The sequence below is a fragment of the Globicephala melas genome, chromosome 21 (assembly GCF_963455315.2).
Source record: "Globicephala melas chromosome 21, mGloMel1.2, whole genome shotgun sequence".
In the NCBI taxonomy this organism is placed as follows: domain Eukaryota; kingdom Metazoa; phylum Chordata; class Mammalia; order Artiodactyla; family Delphinidae; genus Globicephala; species Globicephala melas.
The window spans coordinates 21231488-21251805 of record NC_083334.1 but is presented as its reverse complement, the minus strand read 5'-3'; the positions used below and the strand labels follow the sequence as shown (position 1 = coordinate 21251805).

At 47.6% G+C, this 20318-nt stretch overlaps 1 protein-coding gene across 4 annotated transcripts in view; it reads left to right on the top strand.

Annotated features, from left to right (window-relative positions):
• The window catches only part of PRAG1 (PEAK1 related, kinase-activating pseudokinase 1), a 49022-nt gene extending 33131 nt beyond the window's left edge, over positions 1–15891 (top strand). For all 4 annotated transcript variants that reach the window (XM_060291774.1, XM_030832227.2, XM_060291775.1 and 1 more), the window contains 2 exons: positions 5420–6159; positions 12890–15891. In XM_060291774.1, coding sequence (XP_060147757.1) covers positions 5420–6159; positions 12890–14056 — 1907 coding nt within the window. In that variant the 3' untranslated portion in view covers positions 14057–15891. The remainder of the gene's footprint in view (positions 1–5419; positions 6160–12889) is intronic.
• The last annotated feature ends 4427 nt before the right edge of the window (positions 15892–20318 follow it).

Here is a 20318-nt window from a genome sequence, read left to right as displayed (position 1 = left end):
TCTTCAGACTCCCAGCTCCACCCCCCATTTGGAACATTTTTTTCTATATCATCCCAGAAATTCGTATCCATATTTTAAATATAAACTTCAGTTCTACACATTTTTGTACTTAATGTATCTTGAAGTCCTTCAAATCAGAACCTCTAGGTCTACCTCATTTTTTTTCATGCTGTATATTTTTTTCATCGTATAAATTGGTTAAACCCTTCTCTTGTCAATGCACGTTTAGGTTACTTTCATTACAAGTCTGCAGGAAGATCCTGTGACGTACACCAAGATAATTTGGTGAGCATATCTGTAAGATAAATTACTAGAAGTAGAATCGGTATGTCAAAATGTATATGCATTTTTAAACAGATGTTACCAAATTAACCTCTAAAAATGTCAGTTTATGCTTCTGTCAACAGCATGTGAAAGTGCCTTGAACTAACTTTTAATTTTACTGTTCATTTGGAAGAAAACCCATGATGATTTTGTTACAACAGGGGAAAGATCATGGAACCACACATGGGCTGTAGACACGCAATATTTTCCACGAGCCTGTTTTCCAAACTGAGACGGTGCTTCTCCTGTTTTGCATGTCAATTGCCTACCCATCTGGATCACTGTTTCTTGGGATGATTAACTGGTCTGGAGAGACTTCTCACAAATGCCACATTTTCCATCCAATTGTAAAATGCTAATACTATGCTTCCATTTTCAGACCACGTTTACCTTCTTGAAAAAGCAAGGGTTCCTCTTGAAGGAATGCTATGTGCCTTCCTTTAAAAAAAAAATTAGAGTTTATTCTGACCAAATTTTCCTTTGGAGGAAAAAATTACTCTCTGTGAGGCTAGAACATCCCCTCTGCCACCACTCTTCACGTCTTCTGGGGGTGGGAAGAGGGGTTTTGGCCAAAACCTGTAAGACTGCCACTTCCTGTGTGACCCTGGCCTACACAGATGGCTTTAGTTTTCTCACCTTGAACATGAAGGGATTGAACCAGGCCACAGGGTGTGGGTGAGGTTTTCTCCATCTGCTTTGTTCCCTCTGCCTTGCATTTTGTAGGTGCTCAAGAAATGCTGAGTGAATGCATGGATTCATCTATACAGCCGTTTCCAGCCAAATCTCTTATCCTCATTTTTAAAAACAATCCACAGAACACTCAGTGTTTCGAACAAAAGAAAATGCAATTTGCTTTCCTTTACTTTAAGTTGGAGACTCGTCAGACACCAAAGCTGAAGTTTGGAGCTGGGGGACTCTTAGCTGGGACCCTGCCCTTTGTCCCCACATTTGTTCTGGCCCAGCTGCCGTCAGGAGGCAGAGCCGGGCGCCAAGCAAGCCACACGGGCTCATTTATACGGTTCAAAACTGGACTGACCACTTCCTCCTGAAGCCCAGCTCTCCCTTTGGCTATAGAGAACAGTGAAAGTACCTATTAAAACCCAGCCAGAAGAGAGGACTCTATAATCAGAAAACCTCACAGTGCTGGGTTTGAACTTTTGGCCTGCATTTCTGCATAGGAGTTGAGCCTTTTTTTCCCCCACCGTTGAAATCCTGATTTCCCTTCTCTGCTTTATAAATATAATGGCACCAAACTGGTATACTTTCCTCTCCATCGTTTTAAGATCCCACCCAGTGCACCAAATGTGATGTGTAGTTTTTTCCTAGAAAACTTCTCTAGGAAGTTCTCTAGAAAACTTTTTTCTCTTCTCTGAAGCACAGGCACTAAGGAGATGCAGAGGTGTTCTGCTCTATAGCCGGCTGCAGGCTTGACATGCAGAATTGGAAATTGGAAGGAAAACTTAGGAAATGGGATTTGTAGCTCTCTGGCCCAATTAGGACTCAAAGTCATTTAAAAAAAAAACAAAAAACCACTAATTATGTAACTATGATGTAGGCAGACTTCCCAGCAAAGTATTTTTCATTCATATCCTTTGATATGAATTTTCCATTCATATCCTTTTTACACCCTTAATTGTAAGCCAGAATTTGGAAACAGGGTGATCTAACACCGGCATAGAACCGGGATAAGCTGTGTCTGTGAGGAGGTGCCCCGTGCGAGAGCCAACAACACGACAGAACCAGAGCGGGTCTTCTGGGGGGCTCTCTGGTCCCGCAGAAGACAGCTAACTGCTTGTCTCATGCTGGAGAAATCGGTTTTATCGAGAAGGGCTACACGTAGACATCTCCCTCCAAATATTAACAGCCAAGAATATTAACAGCTGAGATGTTATATGGTCCTGGGGTGCCTGGGGGCGATCAGAGTGAATTATGGTCTTTTTGCCTGGTGCGGGTCCACATCTGGAGAACGGTCAGAAGATGGTGTACCTGTTACATACACAATATGTGTATGTAATGCCCAGTCATACAGAGGAAGTGCACATTTCAGATGAGCCTCACTTCACCAGATGAGGTCTGTGTAATGCAGTCCTTTACAGCCTCTGGGGAAGTGCATGGCTAGGAGCCTTCCTGTGCAGTGCCGTCCTCTGATTACCGTGTGCTTTAGGCAGTGATTGTTGGGTGAGAAACACCTAACATCTAAAAAATAAAGAAAAATGAACCAGTCCACATGCTAATCCCTGAAGCCGCACCTCCTTCTAATACCCAGTACTCCTGCCCCTACTTAGCTAAGTGGTTATGGGATATAGATCTGATCAAAGCCACGCACTCACAGGTCCCACAAGAAAGCAAGAGAACACACACAGGGCAAAGGAGAAAATCACTTCCTTCCAACGCCTGAACACACGCGTTATTTTCTGTGCTAAAGCACAACCTCTTGGTTTGCTTTGGTAATCTAGGGAATGAGAAGTGTTACCGATATATATATATATATATATATATATATTTTTTAAGATTCCTGCTATGCTTAAAGATTGAAAAGTTTTCCAGCAGCAGCTTGTGGGAACTAGAGATAGAGGAACAGTGGAAGCAAGATAACCATCTGCCTAGAGGTATTTTATTTCAGGGGCAGCTTTGAGACAAAATGCACATGAGGAGTTGTTGAAAATGGAGAGAACGGCTGAAATTATAGACTGTTAGTGCTGGAAGGAGCCTTCGCAGGGATGCAATCCGGTTAGTTTTTGTTTTTTTGCGGTACGCGGGCCTCCCACTGCTGTGGCCTCTCCTGTCGCGGAGCACAGGCTCAGCGGCCATGGCTCACGGGCCCAGCCGCTCCGCGGCATGTGGGATCCTCCCAGACGGGGGCACGAACCTGTGTCCCCTGCATCGGCAGACGGACCCTCAACCACTGCGCCACCAGGGAAGCCCCCTGGTCAGTTTTTAAATGAGGAAATTCAGCCGAGTAAGATTGACAGCTTACATCAGGGTTCATCCCACTATGCGCCCTCAGATCAGACCAGAGGCAGAAAGGAATGTGTTGAAAGCGTCAAGGAGAGCTGTAGGGGGAAGCCCAGGAAGACAAACCAAAGAAAGGGGTGGGAATAAGCATAAGGCTTAAGGAGGGGACTAGCCATGAAACTGATTTGTCAAAAAGCTCCCCGGCTGGTTGGACGGGGGACCCAGGTGTCCTGACCATAGGCAGGCTGTCCCTGTCTGGACAGGGAGACTGGAGGCACTGAGTAAAGCGTTGACCGGGATTCTGATCACGCTCTGCCTGCCGCCTCCCCAACCCTTATCTTCTGCGTGTTGATAATGCATCTCTTTGCACAAACCTGGTTCCCAGCTCCTGTGTTCAACTAGCTGCGTTTACCAACTCTGTCCTCCTGGGGGCTTTGCGCTGGAGCTTGTACTGTGCAGGAGGCCCCTGCTGTCACTTACTGATGCTGGTCAATGGGGCTGAGGCACGGACATCGGCGCCTGAGGACATGGTCATCCACCTGGCTCCCTCCTGCCTGTGGAGCACCCCCATGTAAGGAGGCCCCCGTGTTGATGGGAGAGGCTTGGTGCCAGCCCATTCTGTCCCCCTTTGGCTGGAGAAATCAGAGAGGGACTCAAGCAGAGACAGCTGTTACCTGTTCAGAAGCAGCCCTGCGAAGGCCATGTGCCTCTGAGTGAAGTGACACAAAACTAACAGACAGTTTGCTTCCTTTGCGGCCTTTCTCCACTTGCCTCTGGCCTCTGTGTTTGTTGTGCGTCTTGCATCTTGGTCGTCCTGCTAAGGTGGGAGGGCGTCCAGAGAGGCACTATGTGCCCCACCCTTAGGCTACATGCACAGTCAACTAAATGAGGGGCGCACATCATAACTGCCTATTTCCTTGAATCTGAGACCCATATTTCTTTCACATTTTAACCTTCAGGATAATAGGATGTATTTTATAATGTATGGATACAGTTAATGTTTTGGTTTTTTTTTAATCCCCTTAAAAACTGTTATTAAAATATTGGGTATATCTTTGAGTCAGTTCTTAGAATGAAAGAAATGAGTATTATTTTCAATTGGCCCTTTCTTGTCTCTGATGTCAGTACCTTTTCTTATGTATTTTTTACCTGAACTCTTGTTTCATTGTGAACTCTCCATTTCATACATTGATATAAAGAGTAAGTCCAGTCTTCGCTCTTATCTCACCGTCTGTGACATTTCTGAAGGTCCCCATGCTCTGCGGAGGCCTGAGGCAGTGATGGAACTTTCCCCAAATCACATCAATATCCACGTGCACCTCTGGGAACTGTGGGGCCTGGGAACCACTCGCTTTCCCTTGAAATCTGTTTCTTCTTATGAAATCACATTCTCTGTCTTCTGAAATGTCTGTGGGCCTGCACTGTCCCCCAGGCCATCAGGGCATTTGTCAAAACTCAGAGAATTATACCCTAAAAAGGAGGAATTATACTGTAGCTAAATTGTACCCTCTATAAACTGACATTTTGAAAAAATCCAGCCAAGCCATACATGTTCAAGTTTGTTGGTGCTGTTGCAACATTGTTTGCAAAATATTAGAAGCAACCTAAGTGTCCATCCATGGGGGACCAGTTAAATAAATTTTGGTACTTGCATATGATGATACAGTATGGGATAGCTTTTAAAAAGAATTAGATAGACCTGAACATCATCTGATGTGGAATATCTCCAAGCCATAGTGGCAAGTGAAGAAAAGGAATACTGCAATCAGTGGGCACCGTTTGCTCTCCTTTGTGTAAATGTGTGTGTGTGTGTGTGTGTGTGTGTGTGTGTGTGTGTGTGTGTGTGTGTTTGGGTTGTTTGGCAGATCTCCAGAAGGATGTGTGGGAAATTGCCAGCCATGTTTCCTCTGAAGAGAGGGACTGGGCGCTAAGGAACAGGGTAGGAGGAAGACTTCATTGGCATTGTACACCTTTTTTGCATTTTGAGTTGTGTTCATTGTGCATATGTTGTCTCTTCAAGAAATAGATAAAAACAAAATAAAATAGATTGCTTTGATGGAAAGAAAAAAAAAGGCCCACGGGACCCTGGAACTGAGTGGCCTGGGCCCCCGGTCTGATGGTTTCTGTTTCTCTTTTTCAGGTCCATCATCTGAGCTGACTCACTCGCCCACCAGCAGCGGGAAGGAGCTCTTCAGCCCTGTCCCCTTCCCTTCGGGCTCCACTGAGGATGTGTCCCCCAGTGGCCCCCTGCAGCCCCCACCTCTCCCCCAGAAGAAGCTAGTGAGCCGGGCGGCCTCTTCTCCGGATGGCTTCTTCTGGACCCAAGGCTCCCCCAAGCCAAGAACAGCAGGTCCCAAGCTGAACCTCAGCCACTCGGAAACCAACGTCTGTGTCCATGACGAGTCCCACTTCAGCTACTCCTCAGGCCCCGGCAGCCGCCTCCAGCACACCTTCTCTGCTTCCGAGCCTCTGGAGAAAACATTCAAAGACAATGGCCCCTGGGGCCCAGCGCCAGGGCTGGCGGGCAGCCAGAGCCTGCAGGGCAAAGGGGTCTCCTCGGCCGCGGCCTCCCAGCTGAGCGTGTCCAGCCAGGCCTCGGCGGGCAGTGCCCAGCTGCAGCTGCACAGCCTCCTGAGCAGCATCAGCAGCAAGGAGGGCACCTACACCAAGCTGGGAGGGCTCTACGCCCAGTCCTTGGTCCGCCTCGTGGCCAGGTGTGAGGACCTCTTCATGGGCGGCCAGAAAAAGGGGCTGCACTTCAGCGAGAATAACTGGTCCCTGTTCAAGCTGGCCTGTAACAAGCCCTGCTGCGACTCGGGGGATGCCATTTATTACTGTGCCACCTGCTCCGAGGACCCCGGCAGCACCTACGCTGTGAAAGTAGGTACCAACCCCTCCTCCCATTCCACAGTGCCGCCAGCCAGTCCTGGCTGGGGGGGCAGCGCTATGGCTGGGGAAGTCATTTCCCCTCAGCCAGCTCCCGAAGGAGGGTAGATTCCAAAAAATGCTCGGTGATCTCACTCTCTGCCTGGCCCAGGACGTGGTGCAGTGTGATTTGTACAATGAATACAAGGTTCATTCTGTGCTTTCAGGAACGAACCTACGTGATCGAGTTGGATTAAGACAGTTGCCTTTTAATGTGATGGAGAATTCATTCATTTATTCAGCAGGTTTCTATTGAATGCCTCCTATGAGCCAGGTATTTTGTAAAGATCTGACTATATAGAGGTGAACATATGGTTCCTGTGGAGCTATAATCTAATACGGGAGGTAGGCAATTCAGATATAGTTCTTAAAATAGAGCCGGAAGGAGAGTTAGACCCAAACATCATCTTGAACCACAACAGTAATATTATTGATAGAGCAGTCAGTATACAACTAGACTCTTGGATGGGTGTGTTAACTACACGACCTCAAATCCTCACAGGGGAGGTAGGTGTTACAGGTGGGAAATCTGAGGCTCAAAATGATTAAGTAATCTGCCCACAGCTGGCAGGTGGCTAAGATGGATTTGAAGTCTTCTTTGTCTTGTCTCAAAGCCTATGCTACCACCCTTTCAGTTAAGAAAAATGAAGTTCAGGGAAGCTAAGTGACTAGCCTAAAGTAACACAGCTGTTTAATCGTTGGCCCTGGATCAGGGCTGTTGCTAGCACGCCCCACTGCTCTTTTGGGGCACAGCTCTGAGTAAGCTGGTGGAGCTGTCTGTATCCATCTGGCCCCTCTGGTGGCCCCTTTTCTCATCTTCTTTTGGTGTCCCTTGAGTACCTGGTGGTCTGTGGTCCTTCTATAAATGCAGGCTTTTGTGAGGAGTGAGAAGGGAACCCTGAACTCTTTTCTGCCATCACCTGCCCCAAGACATTCTTTTATTTCTAATTAGAAAAAATGCAAACGGTGAACTAACATGAAACGATCTTGGCGGGGTGGCTTCCTTCTTACCAGTAAGATTTTTTTTAATACTATGATTATTAACCAAGGAAAATTGCAGTGAATTTTACTGTGAGATTTTTCTTTTAAAAAATTGGTGACACCACCATAAAATACAGATTGGGAACCCCTGATTTATTTGTTCAAGGGGCTCTGTATAATTACTCGCTGCCTTCTTGCAAAAAAACTAGGCAGGAAGGTAGCTATTAGGAGGATCCAGTTCATTGTCAGAAATCAAGGCCCCGAAAGACTAGATAGATTTTTGAACTTCATTGCCTCTTTATATCTGAACTCGGCAGTACTCTCTTGTTGAGCTACCCTTCCTGGTCACCCCCCCCCCAACCACAATTAAAAGAAAAAGAAACAACCCCAGCGTTTCCCTTCCTATTAGCAGGGTGCTGTATCCAGTAAAGGAAGAGTGAGTAGACCCTCCAGAGAGCTGGACATGGTCAGCCTGGTCATCACTGGTGGCCCAGAGCCAGGGGCCTGTATCCATGCACTGAAAGGGATGTAAGTTTGAGCTCCTTGAAAGTCAAGGGGATGGAGGTGCCTTTAGGAAGTTCTTTGCTTCTGCCAACCTAGTGGACCTGAGAAAGGGATTTGTGAATAATGTCTCTGCTTCCACCCTGAACATTTCCTGTGTTCAAGTGCATGTGTTACTCTCCCCCGCCTACTTGGGCTGGACCTGGGCGGCTCCTTCACTGTCAAGAGACAGCTGACTTCTCCATTTTGAGGAGGAAAGAGCCTGGTGGGACAGGCTTAATCCCTCTTGCCCATGGGGTGGAAAGTGATATGGCCCAGGGGGCCACGTGGCGCAAGATCTGCCGCTGGATCAGAACCTCCGGGCAAAGGGGTTTGTTTTTTATATCCATCATGGTGACGTGCAACTTGGATTCTAGGACCTCCTGTAACAATGTAGAATTAGCCAGTTCTCCGAAGAACAGTGCAGAAAATTCAGCATTTCCAGAGGATGTTAAAAGGCAGCATCGTTCATTGCATTCGAAATCTAAACCATAAGGAAGCCAGCGATAGACCTTGGTCCTCTTAAGGAAGAGAGTCCCCGGGGTCTCCTCTTTGATTTTGCTGGAGCCTTGGCAGCTCAGGGACTATCTCCGTAATGTGTGAAAAGAAAATCTGGAGAAGAGCTTCCAGTATTCAGAGTCTGGGGAACAACAATATCAATTTGCAAATGGGCCTGGTCTGGGGGGGGAGGGGAGGGGAGGGGCGGGGCACGGAGCATCCTTCCACACTGCTGTTCCACTTCATTAGTGCTGATCCTAGATGGAATACAGTCATCTAAATCGGCTGAATCCCCAGGAGTGGGGAGGGGGCTCCTTCCCGCACCGCCTGGCTGTGGCTGAGCTCATTTCATCCGTGCCTGGGAAGCGGGAGCTTCAGTTGCAGGCTCCCACCTGCTCGGGCTGACGCTGGTCCCTCCGTTTGTGGGCTTGACGCCCTGTAGCCACGAGGAGGTGAAGCCAGCTCATGCAGCCCAGCTCCACGAGTATGAGGAGGGAAAAAAAGCCTTAGTTGTGTGTGCTTTCGAAGCCGTTTCATGCCTCAGTCAGCCAGAACTCCGGTAATTAGGGACCTGCGCTAAGCGGGCTGGGCCTTTTTTATTTAACAGACGTGACTTAGCCCAGATTTTCAACCACGAATCAGGCCGTGGCACCAAAGTTTAAAGTGAGACTTGGCTCAGTGAAACGTTTGAAATTTGAGCTGAACCAAAGGTCTGTGTGAAGGTCTTGAGCCAGAACCCAAGCACAGACTCCCTGAAAATGAACTTGGGGGGCGGTGAGGGGAGATGGGGTGGAAAAGAAGCCATCCCCTCCCTCCGCCCCCTCCTCTCCCCTCACCTCTAATTTGACACTGTAGAATGATCTTGGCGGTGGCCCAGGCTGCCCCTCTGGATAACACGCGCTCTGTCTTTTGTTCGAGGCAGTGAGGAAGCTGCAGGTCTTGCCAGAGGGACCAGCTCACTGATTCTGAAATGCATCCAGGCCACTTGTCATTTACTCTCCTCTTTCATTTACACCTCTGTGCGAAGTGCCTGGAGCTCCCAAGGAGAGTGTTTGCCGGGCCCAGGCCTTTGATACCCTGGAGAAGGGATCCTTGGAAACACAGCCCAGGCCCCGGCAGCTGAACCCTCTGGGTTTGTACAGCCAGCCAGCTCTGGAATTGCCCAGCACCACCACATGGCTACAGCCGGACCCGCAAGGGCAGTCACCATAGCAACCTCTCCCGGTGGGTGCTCGCCTGGGCATTGTGATGAAAGCTACACCTGTGCTGTGTCCTTTAATGCTCCCAGTGGCCCTGTGAAGAGGGACACTGCCCCTGAGATACAGAGGAGAAACATACTTGGAGATAAATACCATTGATCTTCAGTATTCGTGGATTCTGCGTTTGTGAATTCGATGCTGAAACTTACTTGTAACCCCACGTCAATACTTGGAGGGCTTTGGGGTTCATTCCTGAACTGGCACACAGTGGGCAGGGGCGGAAATCCGGGTCATCTGACTTGCACGTCTTCAGCTGAGGTGGTACAAAGGGACCCTCCGCCTTCTTGTTTCAGCTCTCATACTGTACACAGGTGTGCTTTTTGTGTCTATTGAGTGCCTCATCGTCACACTTCTGTGCTTTTCGTTGGCGATTTCGCTTTAAAATGGCCACGCTGAGCGCTGAAGTCCTGTCTCGTGTTCCTAAGGTCAGGAAGGCTGTGATGCACCTTTGAGAGGGTGTTAGATCGGCTTAGTTCAGGCATGAGTTACACTGCTGTTGGCTGTGAGTCAGTGTTAGTGCATCAGCAGTATCTATGAATAAGGCGTCTTTAAACAGAAACACACACAGTATACAACAAGGTTACATATTGATAAGTTGGTGAACATCTTGTGACCAGAGGCTTGCAAGAACTTCACATTGTATTTCCCCAGGAGCAGTGGTTCAGCATTCATGCATTCAGTGTTTGTGGCTACTTAATAGAACATAACTACTACAAATAACAAGAATCAAGGGAAAGTTGCCAATGTTTACAGAGTTTATATTTAAACTAAGGTCCTTTTCACTCCAAAGCCCATACTTTTCACCTCCAGAACACTTCTTAGCTGTATAATCTAGGGCAAATAATTTAACCTCTTGAAGTCTCAGTTTCCTCCTCTGTAGTAGCATCTACCTCATTGAGTTGTTCAATGAGATTTAACGAGACACTACATGACAAAATGCTTGTAGGCATGGTGCAAGAGTTCGGTAGGTATATGTTGTAGTTGAGAAGCCCTCACTGGAGGGGATGACGTCAGTATCCATGGATGGCACAGCAGACGGGTCCATACACAGGGGTTGGTATTTATATGCAAGACTGTTTTTTGAGGACCCCTCCCAAATTTCCTTTAGTGTAATAGTGTTCCAGAAGATTGCCATTTAAAAATTGAATACAGGGCTTCCCCGGTGGCGCAGTGGTTAAGAATCCGCCTGCCAGTGCAGTGGACACGGGTTCGATCCCTGGCCCGGGAAGGTCCCACATGCCGCGGAGCAACTAAGCCCGTGCGCCACAACTACTGAGCCTGCGCTCTGGAGCCTGTGCTGTGCAACAAGAGAGGCCCGCGCACCGCAACGAAGAGTAGCCCCTGCTTGCCTCGACTAGAGAGAGCCCATGTGCAGCAATGGGGACCCAACACAGCCAAAAATAAAAACTGAATATAGCTGGGTGTGCTTGGATAAGAAAGAGCCTGCAGCAGTGCCTTTTAGGCATGCATTCTGAAATCACTTTTGTTAGTAATAGGAAGCACTGTCTGGGATAAAATGTACTTTCCTTTTATTTCTATTCTACTTCTCTAATAGAGGGATCAATAAATTAATGTGTTCTCTCCCCCAAGCCCTTCAATTATCTTTTAAAAAGTTTTCTCAGAAGCGGAGCTCTTTTATGCCAGGTTTTATGCTGAGCTTTGTAGAACTGCAATATAAATAAATCTCTTTGAAAAGGTACTTGCAACAGAACTTCTAAAAACGTCACCTGTAAGCATTGTGGTGCTCCATAAACACTGCTGTACTCATCTGAGTGCAGCCGTGCAGCACCCCAAAGGGTTATTTTTGGATTGTTTGCAGGATGATATTTTATAGATGGAGGCGAAATGCCTTTCTTCTCAGGATTACGCACTGATCCTTACCTTTCTACAAAGTACGGCTGGGGTTGCATCATCTCCTTTTGAGAGGGGCACCCACAGACCATATACCGACCCTTTCAGTGTAATTAGAGGGAAATTGAGGCCTGACAGGGGGCCACTGTGTCTGGCTCAAGACTCTTCAGTTGTGTGGCCACCAGATGAGGGTTCCTGTTGCTCAGGATCCTTAGTTGGCAGTCGCTGTCGTTAGTACAAGAAGATGTAGAAGAGGTGGGAAAGATACTGGGAATTCCCCAAAGGAGCTTGAGATCATCCGTCTGTTTATTCCCACCTCTGGTTCAGAGGGTGCCTTCGGGCCCTCTGGGTTCCCTATTCTCTGGAGAGCTTTCTGTTTTCTTTCAACTGCTCTGACTCACCCTTGGAGGAAAAGCTCATGGCTTCCACTTAGCGGTTCCACTGAAATCAGCCCCACAGGTTGTGCCAGCCGGTAGGCATGGCATATGTACCTGGATCTAGAAACTAGGGCAGCCTAAGAGAATTTGACCAAGTCCTAGAGATTTAGGGCCTGCATCTGCCCCCGAGATTCCCCAAGAAGGGAACATCCCAGGGGTCGAACACATCTGTTATAAGGTAGCTGCCAATTCAGGTGCAAGGGCTGGGGAGTGAGGCTGACTGCCTGTGTAAGCTCTTATCTGGCTTCCTGAGAATTTGTCCAGCCTACGCTGTGGGCATGGGGACGTCTTCCTACCAAGGGAACTCACTCTTGCTGGGTTGTGTGATAATTTTAGGTTTAACTTGTTAAGAAATTGCGAAACCGTATTCCAGAGTGGTGGTACCATTTTACATTCCACCAGCTATAAATGAGAGTTCCCATTTCTCCACATCCTCATAGACACTTGCTGTTATCATTTTATTATAGCCGTTCTGGTGGGCCTCACCTGGTCTCTCATTGTGGTTTTGACTTGCATTTCCCTTATGATTCATGATGTTGAACATCTTTTCATGTGTTTATGGCCAATTATATATTTCTTTGGTGAAATGCCTGTTGATCTTTTGCCCACTTTTTGATTGGGTAATTTATCTTATTACTGCATTGCAAGAATTTTTGGTAAATTCTGGATAGAAATCATTTTACTGGATATGTGTTTTGCAGATATTTCCTCCCACTCTATTACTTGTCTTTGCATTTTCTTAGTATCCTTTGAAGCATACAAGTTTTGAGTTTCGGTAAGGTCAAGCTTGTCCATTTTTTTCTCTCGTGGACCATGCTTTTGGTGCCATTTTTTCTCTCATGGACCATGCTTTTGGTGTAGTATCTGAGAACTCCTTGGCTCAGCCTAAGGTCTCAAAGATTCTGTCCTGTGTTTTCTTCAAAAGTGCGTACGTTTTGGCTCTCACATCTAAGTCTCTCCATTATGACCTAGGTCTCTGGGATCCATTTTGAGTTAAATTGTGTGAGATATGGGTGTAAGTTCACCGTTTTGCATGTGGAAAGCTAAATGTCCCAACCCCAGCTGCTGAACCGAATGCTGGCTCTGGCCCTTTGACCTCACTGCCCCTTTCCCCCACAGATCTGCAAAACCCCTGAGCCCAAAGCAGCCTCATACTGCAGCCCTTCCGTGCCCGTGCACTTCAACATCCAGCAGGACTGCGGCCACTTTGTCGCCTCGGTGCCCTCCAGCATGCTCACCTCTCCCGATGCGCCCAAGGACCCCCTGTCTGCCCTGCCTTCACATCCCCCCGCCCAGGAGCAGGACTGCGTGGTGGTCATCACCCGAGAGGTACCCCACCAGACCGCCTCGGACTTTGTGCAAGACTCAGCCACCAGCCACCAGTCTGAGCCCGAAGTTTACGAGCGGCGCGTGTGCTTCCTGCTTCTGCAGCTCTGCAACGGGCTGGAGCACCTGAAGGAGCACGGCATCATCCACCGGGACCTATGCCTGGAGAACCTGCTGCTGGTGCACTGCGCCCCGCAGGCCTCCCCGGACCCCTCCTCCGCCACCTCCTGGGCCCCTCCCACCACCATACCCCCTGCCCCTGCAGCTACCCCTTCCTCTTGCCCCTCTGCCGCCCTCCCGGCCGGCGTCACGCCCACCCCTCCGGCTGGCCCCGCCTGTCAGGGAGGGCCCGGCGAGAAGCACTTGCCCCGACTCATCATCAGCAACTTCCTGAAGGCCAAGCAGAAGCCGGGCGGTTCCACCAACCTGCAGCAGAAAAAGAGCCAGGCCCGCCTGGCCCCAGAGATTGTGTCTGCCTCCCAGTACCGCAAGTTCGACGAGTTCCAAACGGGCATCCTCATTTATGAGCTGCTCCACCAGCCCAACCCGTTCGAGGTGCGGGCGCAGCTGCGGGAGCAGGACTACCGGCAGGAGGACCTGCCCCCACTGCCCGCGCTGTCCCTCTACTCGCCGGGCCTGCAGCGGCTTGCGCACCTGCTGCTGCAGGCCGACCCCATCAAGCGCATCCGCATCGGCGAGGCCAAGCGCGTGCTGCAGTGCCTTCTGTGGGGACCCCGGCGGGAGCTGGTGGAGCAGCCGGGCACCTCGGAGGAGGCGCTGTGCGCCACGCTCAGCAACTGGATCGACATGAAGCGGGCCCTGATGATGATGAAGTTCGCCGAGAAGGCGGTGGACCGCCGGCGCGGGGTGGAGCTGGAGGACTGGCTCTGCTGCCAGTATTTGGCGTCGGCGGAGCCCGGAGCTCTCTTACAATCGCTGAAGCTCCTGCAGCTTCTGTGAGGCAGCCCCCGTCCCGCGTGCTGCCCCCAGCCCCGCCCTGCCTTGCCTTGGAAACATCTGTGTCTCCTGGGAAATGGTACAAATGACTGTTGTACTTGGATGTTATATATATGTGTGTGTGTGTGTGTGTGTGTGTAAGATATAAATACAAAAGACTGAGGATGTCACTGCCCACCCTGGTCTGGCCTCCTCTCCTCCCCTAGCCTCGAAGTTTTCGCCTACAATTGTGTACATTTCTAGCTTATTGCAAGGTCCTGAGGACAGTGTGGCCAGCAGAGTGAAGCCTGGACTCTGGTCTCACTACCCCATTATGGGCTCTCTTTACCCTCTTGTCAAGTGGCTATTTAAAAAAAAACCAAAAAACCCTCCATTTTTAATTAAAATTTTCGGTTGACTCATGAGTAAAGAAAGCTCTTTTATCCTCAAGTGCCCAAGTGCGTTAATACCTTTGGCGGGTAAAATTGTTTTTAAGCCCCTGGAGCAGTGACTTCAAGACCACCTGAACTGTCCTCTGTCTTACACTTCTCGTAAGATAGAGCAAAAGGCCGCAAGGGCCCCAGGCATGCGGAGACCAGTTAATCTTCCCCGCTTCTCTCCCCACCTAACAAGTCTCTTAGGAAGAATTCAGACACAGCTGGTGTGATCCCAGAATTTCAGAATTTAATCCCACTGCTTGAAATCCATTTCCAGTTTGCTAAAGCTGGTTGTCATTTGTATCAGAAGCCTGGCTCAAAGCAGAAGCCACCCCAGATGGTTCAAATGACAAGACCTTAACAGGGGACCACTTAGAGAGTTGTAGGCAGGGTTAGAGAAAAGCAAAGGACGATGAGGCAAAAGCAAGGGCAGGAATGGGGAGGATTCACGCAACCTGTTTCCCACCTGTCATCCCTAGGCCAAGACCAGTGAGATGCCAGACAGCAAGGGGACCTGGGTGATACAGTCTGCAGGATTGGCCTCCCTGGGCAGGGTTGAGAAGGATGGATAGAGGGCTAGGTGGAAAACAGCCCACTGGTACTGCTGTCCTAGATAAGGACAGGGCAAGAATCGAACTCCAGTGTTCCCACTTTCAGATCGCTAGTCCCCCTGCTGTTCTAAGCTCTTTTGGGTTTCCATTTTCAAAAACTCATTCAAAATACTTTAAAAATACTCAAAGAAAATTAGGAAGCAGCAGATCTTTCCTCCTCAAAACTAGACTCACAAGAAGTCACTAAATACTCATTTGAAGAGAAACAGCCCAAGGCCCTTGTATTTCTACCTAAGGAGTAATCTTCCAACTTGTGAACTAATTTCTCAAACCTTGTTAATAACTATGGACAATTTTAAAACAAATGCAAAGATCTTAATGAATGTCCTAGAAATCTAGGAATGTGGCTAGCAACCAGGATGGGGAAATCTCCCAGGTCACCTTCTGCGTATTAATTTCACTCCTTTTACAAGCCTTCCATCCTGGGACTCCAGGTAAACACACCTACACTTGCAAGCACCTGAGGTGAAACCTGGGGCTTCGGGGCACATTTGTCATTTCAACTCTCACTTGAGCATTGAGGGAAGAAGTGGCTAAAACCAGCTTCCAACTATGTTTGTACAAGAGAAAGAGTTTTGAACATGGAAATCATAATTCTCCGTAGGACCTGTCTGTTTCAGGGGGTATTATTTTGTCCGTTGCTTCTTCCTGGGAATTTTCCAGGCAAACCCTCTGCCTTTGATTTGCTGTCTTTTGCTTTCTTGTTCTTTCTTACTTCAAATAAATAAACAATGGAGAGGGAGGAAACAAATATTCTGCCGGGGAATAAGGCGCTATTTGGAAATAAACGTCTCAAGAGGCACATTTTAAACCTCTGAATTAATTGCACCTTTTTTATATGCCACCCACTTCAGGAAAAAAAAAACAGATGGTAGAAAAGATTTTAGGAACCAAAATGAACCCAAAATTAAGGTGGAAAGGAAAGGAACTATAGCAATACATTCTAATTGAGAGGAATGATAGCGATAAAACTTACTTCTGAGCTGTCCACCAACCTAGAAAAGTGGAAAACAACCAGTTGCAGAATTCGTATAATTTTAGGAAACTGTTCATCGGGAGGAACAAACCTTATCCCGGTGCTTGGTTTTGAAGGGACTTTGCCAAGGATTTCCTTGTTTGAAGGCATCGAATAATGTTCCCAATAGCACGTAAACAAAATAACATTTTTCTAGATGGGGCAATTTCTTCTATCCACAGTTGGTGAAATCCAGGTGTGGAGTGTTCAGGCCTCGTTTCATCAAGGTGGTTCTGCAGGGCACTCGCCACCCACTCATTCCCATTGGTCCACCTCTTCCGTGAACGGTAAGTCACGTGGCTACAAATATTAGCTTTGGCAAACAGCTTCATTCACACAAAATTCAGGGACTCGATGTAACTGTTTTTTTGTTACCCCAAAATACACCTGGGATGCATGGCTTTACCTCACAGAAGTTTCAAGCACCGAATGGATTAAGTCCAGTAACAAAAGTTTCTTCCACGGACTGAGGTTCAGAAATAAGCAGGGACCTTTATATGATGACAGTCCTGTAACATCTGGCTGTTTCATAGTTCTGTTATCTGTGAGTTCATCTCCTTTTTTTCTTGGCTTTAGACCCAACTAGTATTTAAATCTCCAGGTTTTTTTCCCTCCAACTCTGAGTCAAGTCGCCCCCATATCCTTTCCACATTGTAATTTGGGTTGTTAACGGGCCTTTCCCTTTCTCATGCCAAGATGTGGAATCGTTCTCTTTCCTGTAGGCGTTACGAAGCAGGCATCTAAATTATTATATCCTTGCCAGAAGCAAGATAAGCACTTCAGAGATGATTTATTTATCAAAACACATGGCTCAGATCTAAAAAGACAGGGCTCTGGGGAGCTGTAGTTATCACTGTGTCACACGTCCTGGTTTTCAAAGGCTTGGGGCTGGAAAAAGCTCTTTTGTGATGCACACATGTACACAGAACAGTTATGAAGATTCTGAAGAGGGAAGACACACGTCACTTTAATGACTTCTCTGAAATGTGTTCTTTAAATATACAGCCAATAGAGGAAGCAGCCCTTTCCCACTCTGATGAATGTCTATAAATCTTTGAAGATCTAAGGATAAGCTCATTAAATCTCATTAAAATAGTAGATTTATGACGTAAAATCTGCTTGGCATATTTAATAGAGGGTGAGGTAAATGGAATTGATTTATTAGAAACCAAAACTTAAACCAACTGCTGTCATTGCTAAAAATAAAAGACAAGAATAAAACATCTAGGGTAAGTTCTATGGGACAAAAGTCGACAAATTACTCTTTCCGTCTCTTTTCCAATGCTAAGTATGTGGTTAATGACAGTCAAGGAAACCTACTCCAGGCAAGAGATGTCTTTGGAGGACCTGTGCCCTGGAAAGGAGGTCGCCTTAAGGAAAGGAGTCCAAATTAACCCGAACACAATACCATTGATTGAGGGGGAACCGGGGATGGGCCAGAACTTCCATGGTCAGTTTGGAACCTTACTGGATCCTGGGTATTCAGTCTTCTCTGATCTGCATGTTTCCTCCTGGGACTTGACTACATCCATCCCAACTTTCTGGAGTGGCGGAAGCAAAGTCAAGTTTACTTGGGGTTTTTCTGCATGCCAGCAAGCCAACTTGGTATTGGGCTATCCCAGTCGGACTTGAACATGTACACTTAGCATATATTCTGAATGCTGGATTCAGATCTTTCCAGATCTTTTACTAGAAGTGATTACAGCTATTTCCTACAAAAACACTGTCCTGAACACCGGATGTGGCTAGACTACCAGAACATTTATGTATGGTCTTAAGACCTAAAGGTCATTCTTCAGGCTCCTGACTTGATGCCCTGTCAGAGCTAATCAGGCATGGAGACAGGTTGAGGGAACTGAGCATGGCAACTGAACTCTTCATCTAAGGGTGGAAGAGAAGGCAGGAAATGAGAAGACAAGATTCAGAGACAAACCACCTGTTTTATCACTTGCCTGGAGCCAGCCCTGAGGACTTCCCACAAGTCCCAAAAAGGTATTCTTTTGTCTTAGTCCAGTAGGGCTGCTGTAACAAAATGCCATAAAGGGTGGCTTATGACAACAGAAATTTATTTCTCATAGTTCTAGAAGCTGGTAAGTCCAAGATCAAGGTGCCAGCAGATTCAGTTCTGGTAATACCACACTCCCTAGTCCATACCACACTTCCTAGTCCTAATACCACACTCCCACACTCCCTAGTCCAGCAGATTCAGTTCTGGTAATACCACACTCCCTAGTCCATAGATGGCCATATTTTCACTGTATCATCACGTGGCAGAAAGGGCAAGGGAGTTCTCTGGGGTCTCTTTTGTAAGACCACTAATGCCATTCATGAAGGCCCCAACCTCATGATCTTATCACCACCCAAAGGCCCCACCACCTACTACCATCACATTGGGAATTGAGTTTCAATGTATGAATTTTGAGGGGAGAGGGGGGTACACAAACATTCAGTCCACAGCATCACTCTTGTCAACACCCTCACTGGGATCATATGGACACTATTCTGTTCTCAAAGAGCTCCAGCCATGTGGAAACTATAGAACTCTAGATTGTGTAGATTTCAATTTCCAAGTTTATAGCAGTTTCCTTTAGAAGTTAGAAAGACTTGGGACTTCCCTGGTGGCGCAGTGGTTAAGAATCCACCTGCCAATGCAGGGGACACGGGTTCCATCCCTGCTCTGGGAAGATCCCGCATGCCGCGCAGCAACTAAGTCCGTGTACCACAACTACTGAGCCTGCGCTCTAGAGCCTGCGAGCCACAACTACTGAGCCCACGTGCTACATCTACTGAAGCCCACGCGCTCTAGAGCCTGTGCTCCACAACAAGAGAAGCCAGCTCACCGCAATGAAGAGTAGCCCCTGCTCGCCGTAACTAGAGAAAGCCTGCACACAGCAATGAAGACCCAACACAGCCAAAAATAATAAATAAGTATAAATAAATAAATTTATTTTTTAAAATTGTGCCCTTTATTTATGTCCTTTTTTGACTGACCATTCCCATCACCATGATGATGGAAACAATTTTTGGTTTTCCTAAAGGAATGACAGAGATCGCCTCTCCCCTACCCCTCAGTCTTACTGGCTTTATTTATTTTGAGAATATAAAACATAACATGGCAAAAAAAGCCCAAACTATTCAAAAAATATATACTCAGAGAGGTATCACCCCCCCATCTCCTGTCGCCATCCCTCCATTGTTTCCACCCTGCTCCCACCCATCCTCACTGATTTCTTCTTTTTCCTTCCTGTGTGCCATGAACCAAATGGGCAGCGGCAAATATATTTCTTTTGTCTCACACAAAAGTTAGTAGACTGGAGATACAAGAGCACTTTGCTTTTCTCTCTTAGCAGTGTGTCAACAGAAGCTTTCTTAAAGCGAGGAGGCAACTTGACCTCTCACTTGATTCAGAGAATTGACAAGGTTTCATCGCCTTCAACCCAGGTATTAAAAACATTATTTGCACAGCTTGAAGAGTATTCATCCACCAGAGTTTTAAAGATCCCTTAGTGCTATAGCTCCTCAGTTCTTAGGACAACACATTTCATTGCCATGGAGAGGTATGGACTGTTTTTCCTCCCAGATAGAAATCCTGAGGTTTGCCCCAAACCGCAGTCAGCATTGACAGCAGACCCCTGAGTTTAATGATGAATTTTATCCTTGACCTTCACTCCTCTCTGGAGTGGCACTGCTGGTTCTTGCACTTGAAACCCAGCACTTCTCTGATAAGCTCTGCATTGAGCCCGCACCACCAACTCAACCTGCTGACCATGGCCAGGTCGCAGAGGAAAACATTTCCACAATGATCTTCCAGAAAGAGCGTTCAAGGAGGGAAAAGACTGTGCTACTCTGCGGCTTGGCTTTTCTGTGGCTTTTCCCTGACTGTAGACAGTGCCGTGTAAGCAACAAGAACTCCACTGATGGAAATTGTTTATGGAACTTAGAGTTAACTCTTCAACAAAAGGAGCCTGATGCTGTTGGTCTTGGCCGAGTTCAGCATGAGTCATGTGCTGTTTCGAGTACCTGATTGACTATGGACAGAATGAAGGGGCTCGCTGGCTGTTCTGTCCAGTGGAACAGCTCCACATGGAAACAGGGACTGGGGGAGAGAAGTGGGGGGTGAGTGTGCGGGCCATGCTTCCGGCGCAGAAGGCACACAAGGGCACAGAGCAGACAGGGCCTTCTCGGCCAGTGCCGACTCTACCCCTGCAGCTGGAGCTGGCAGC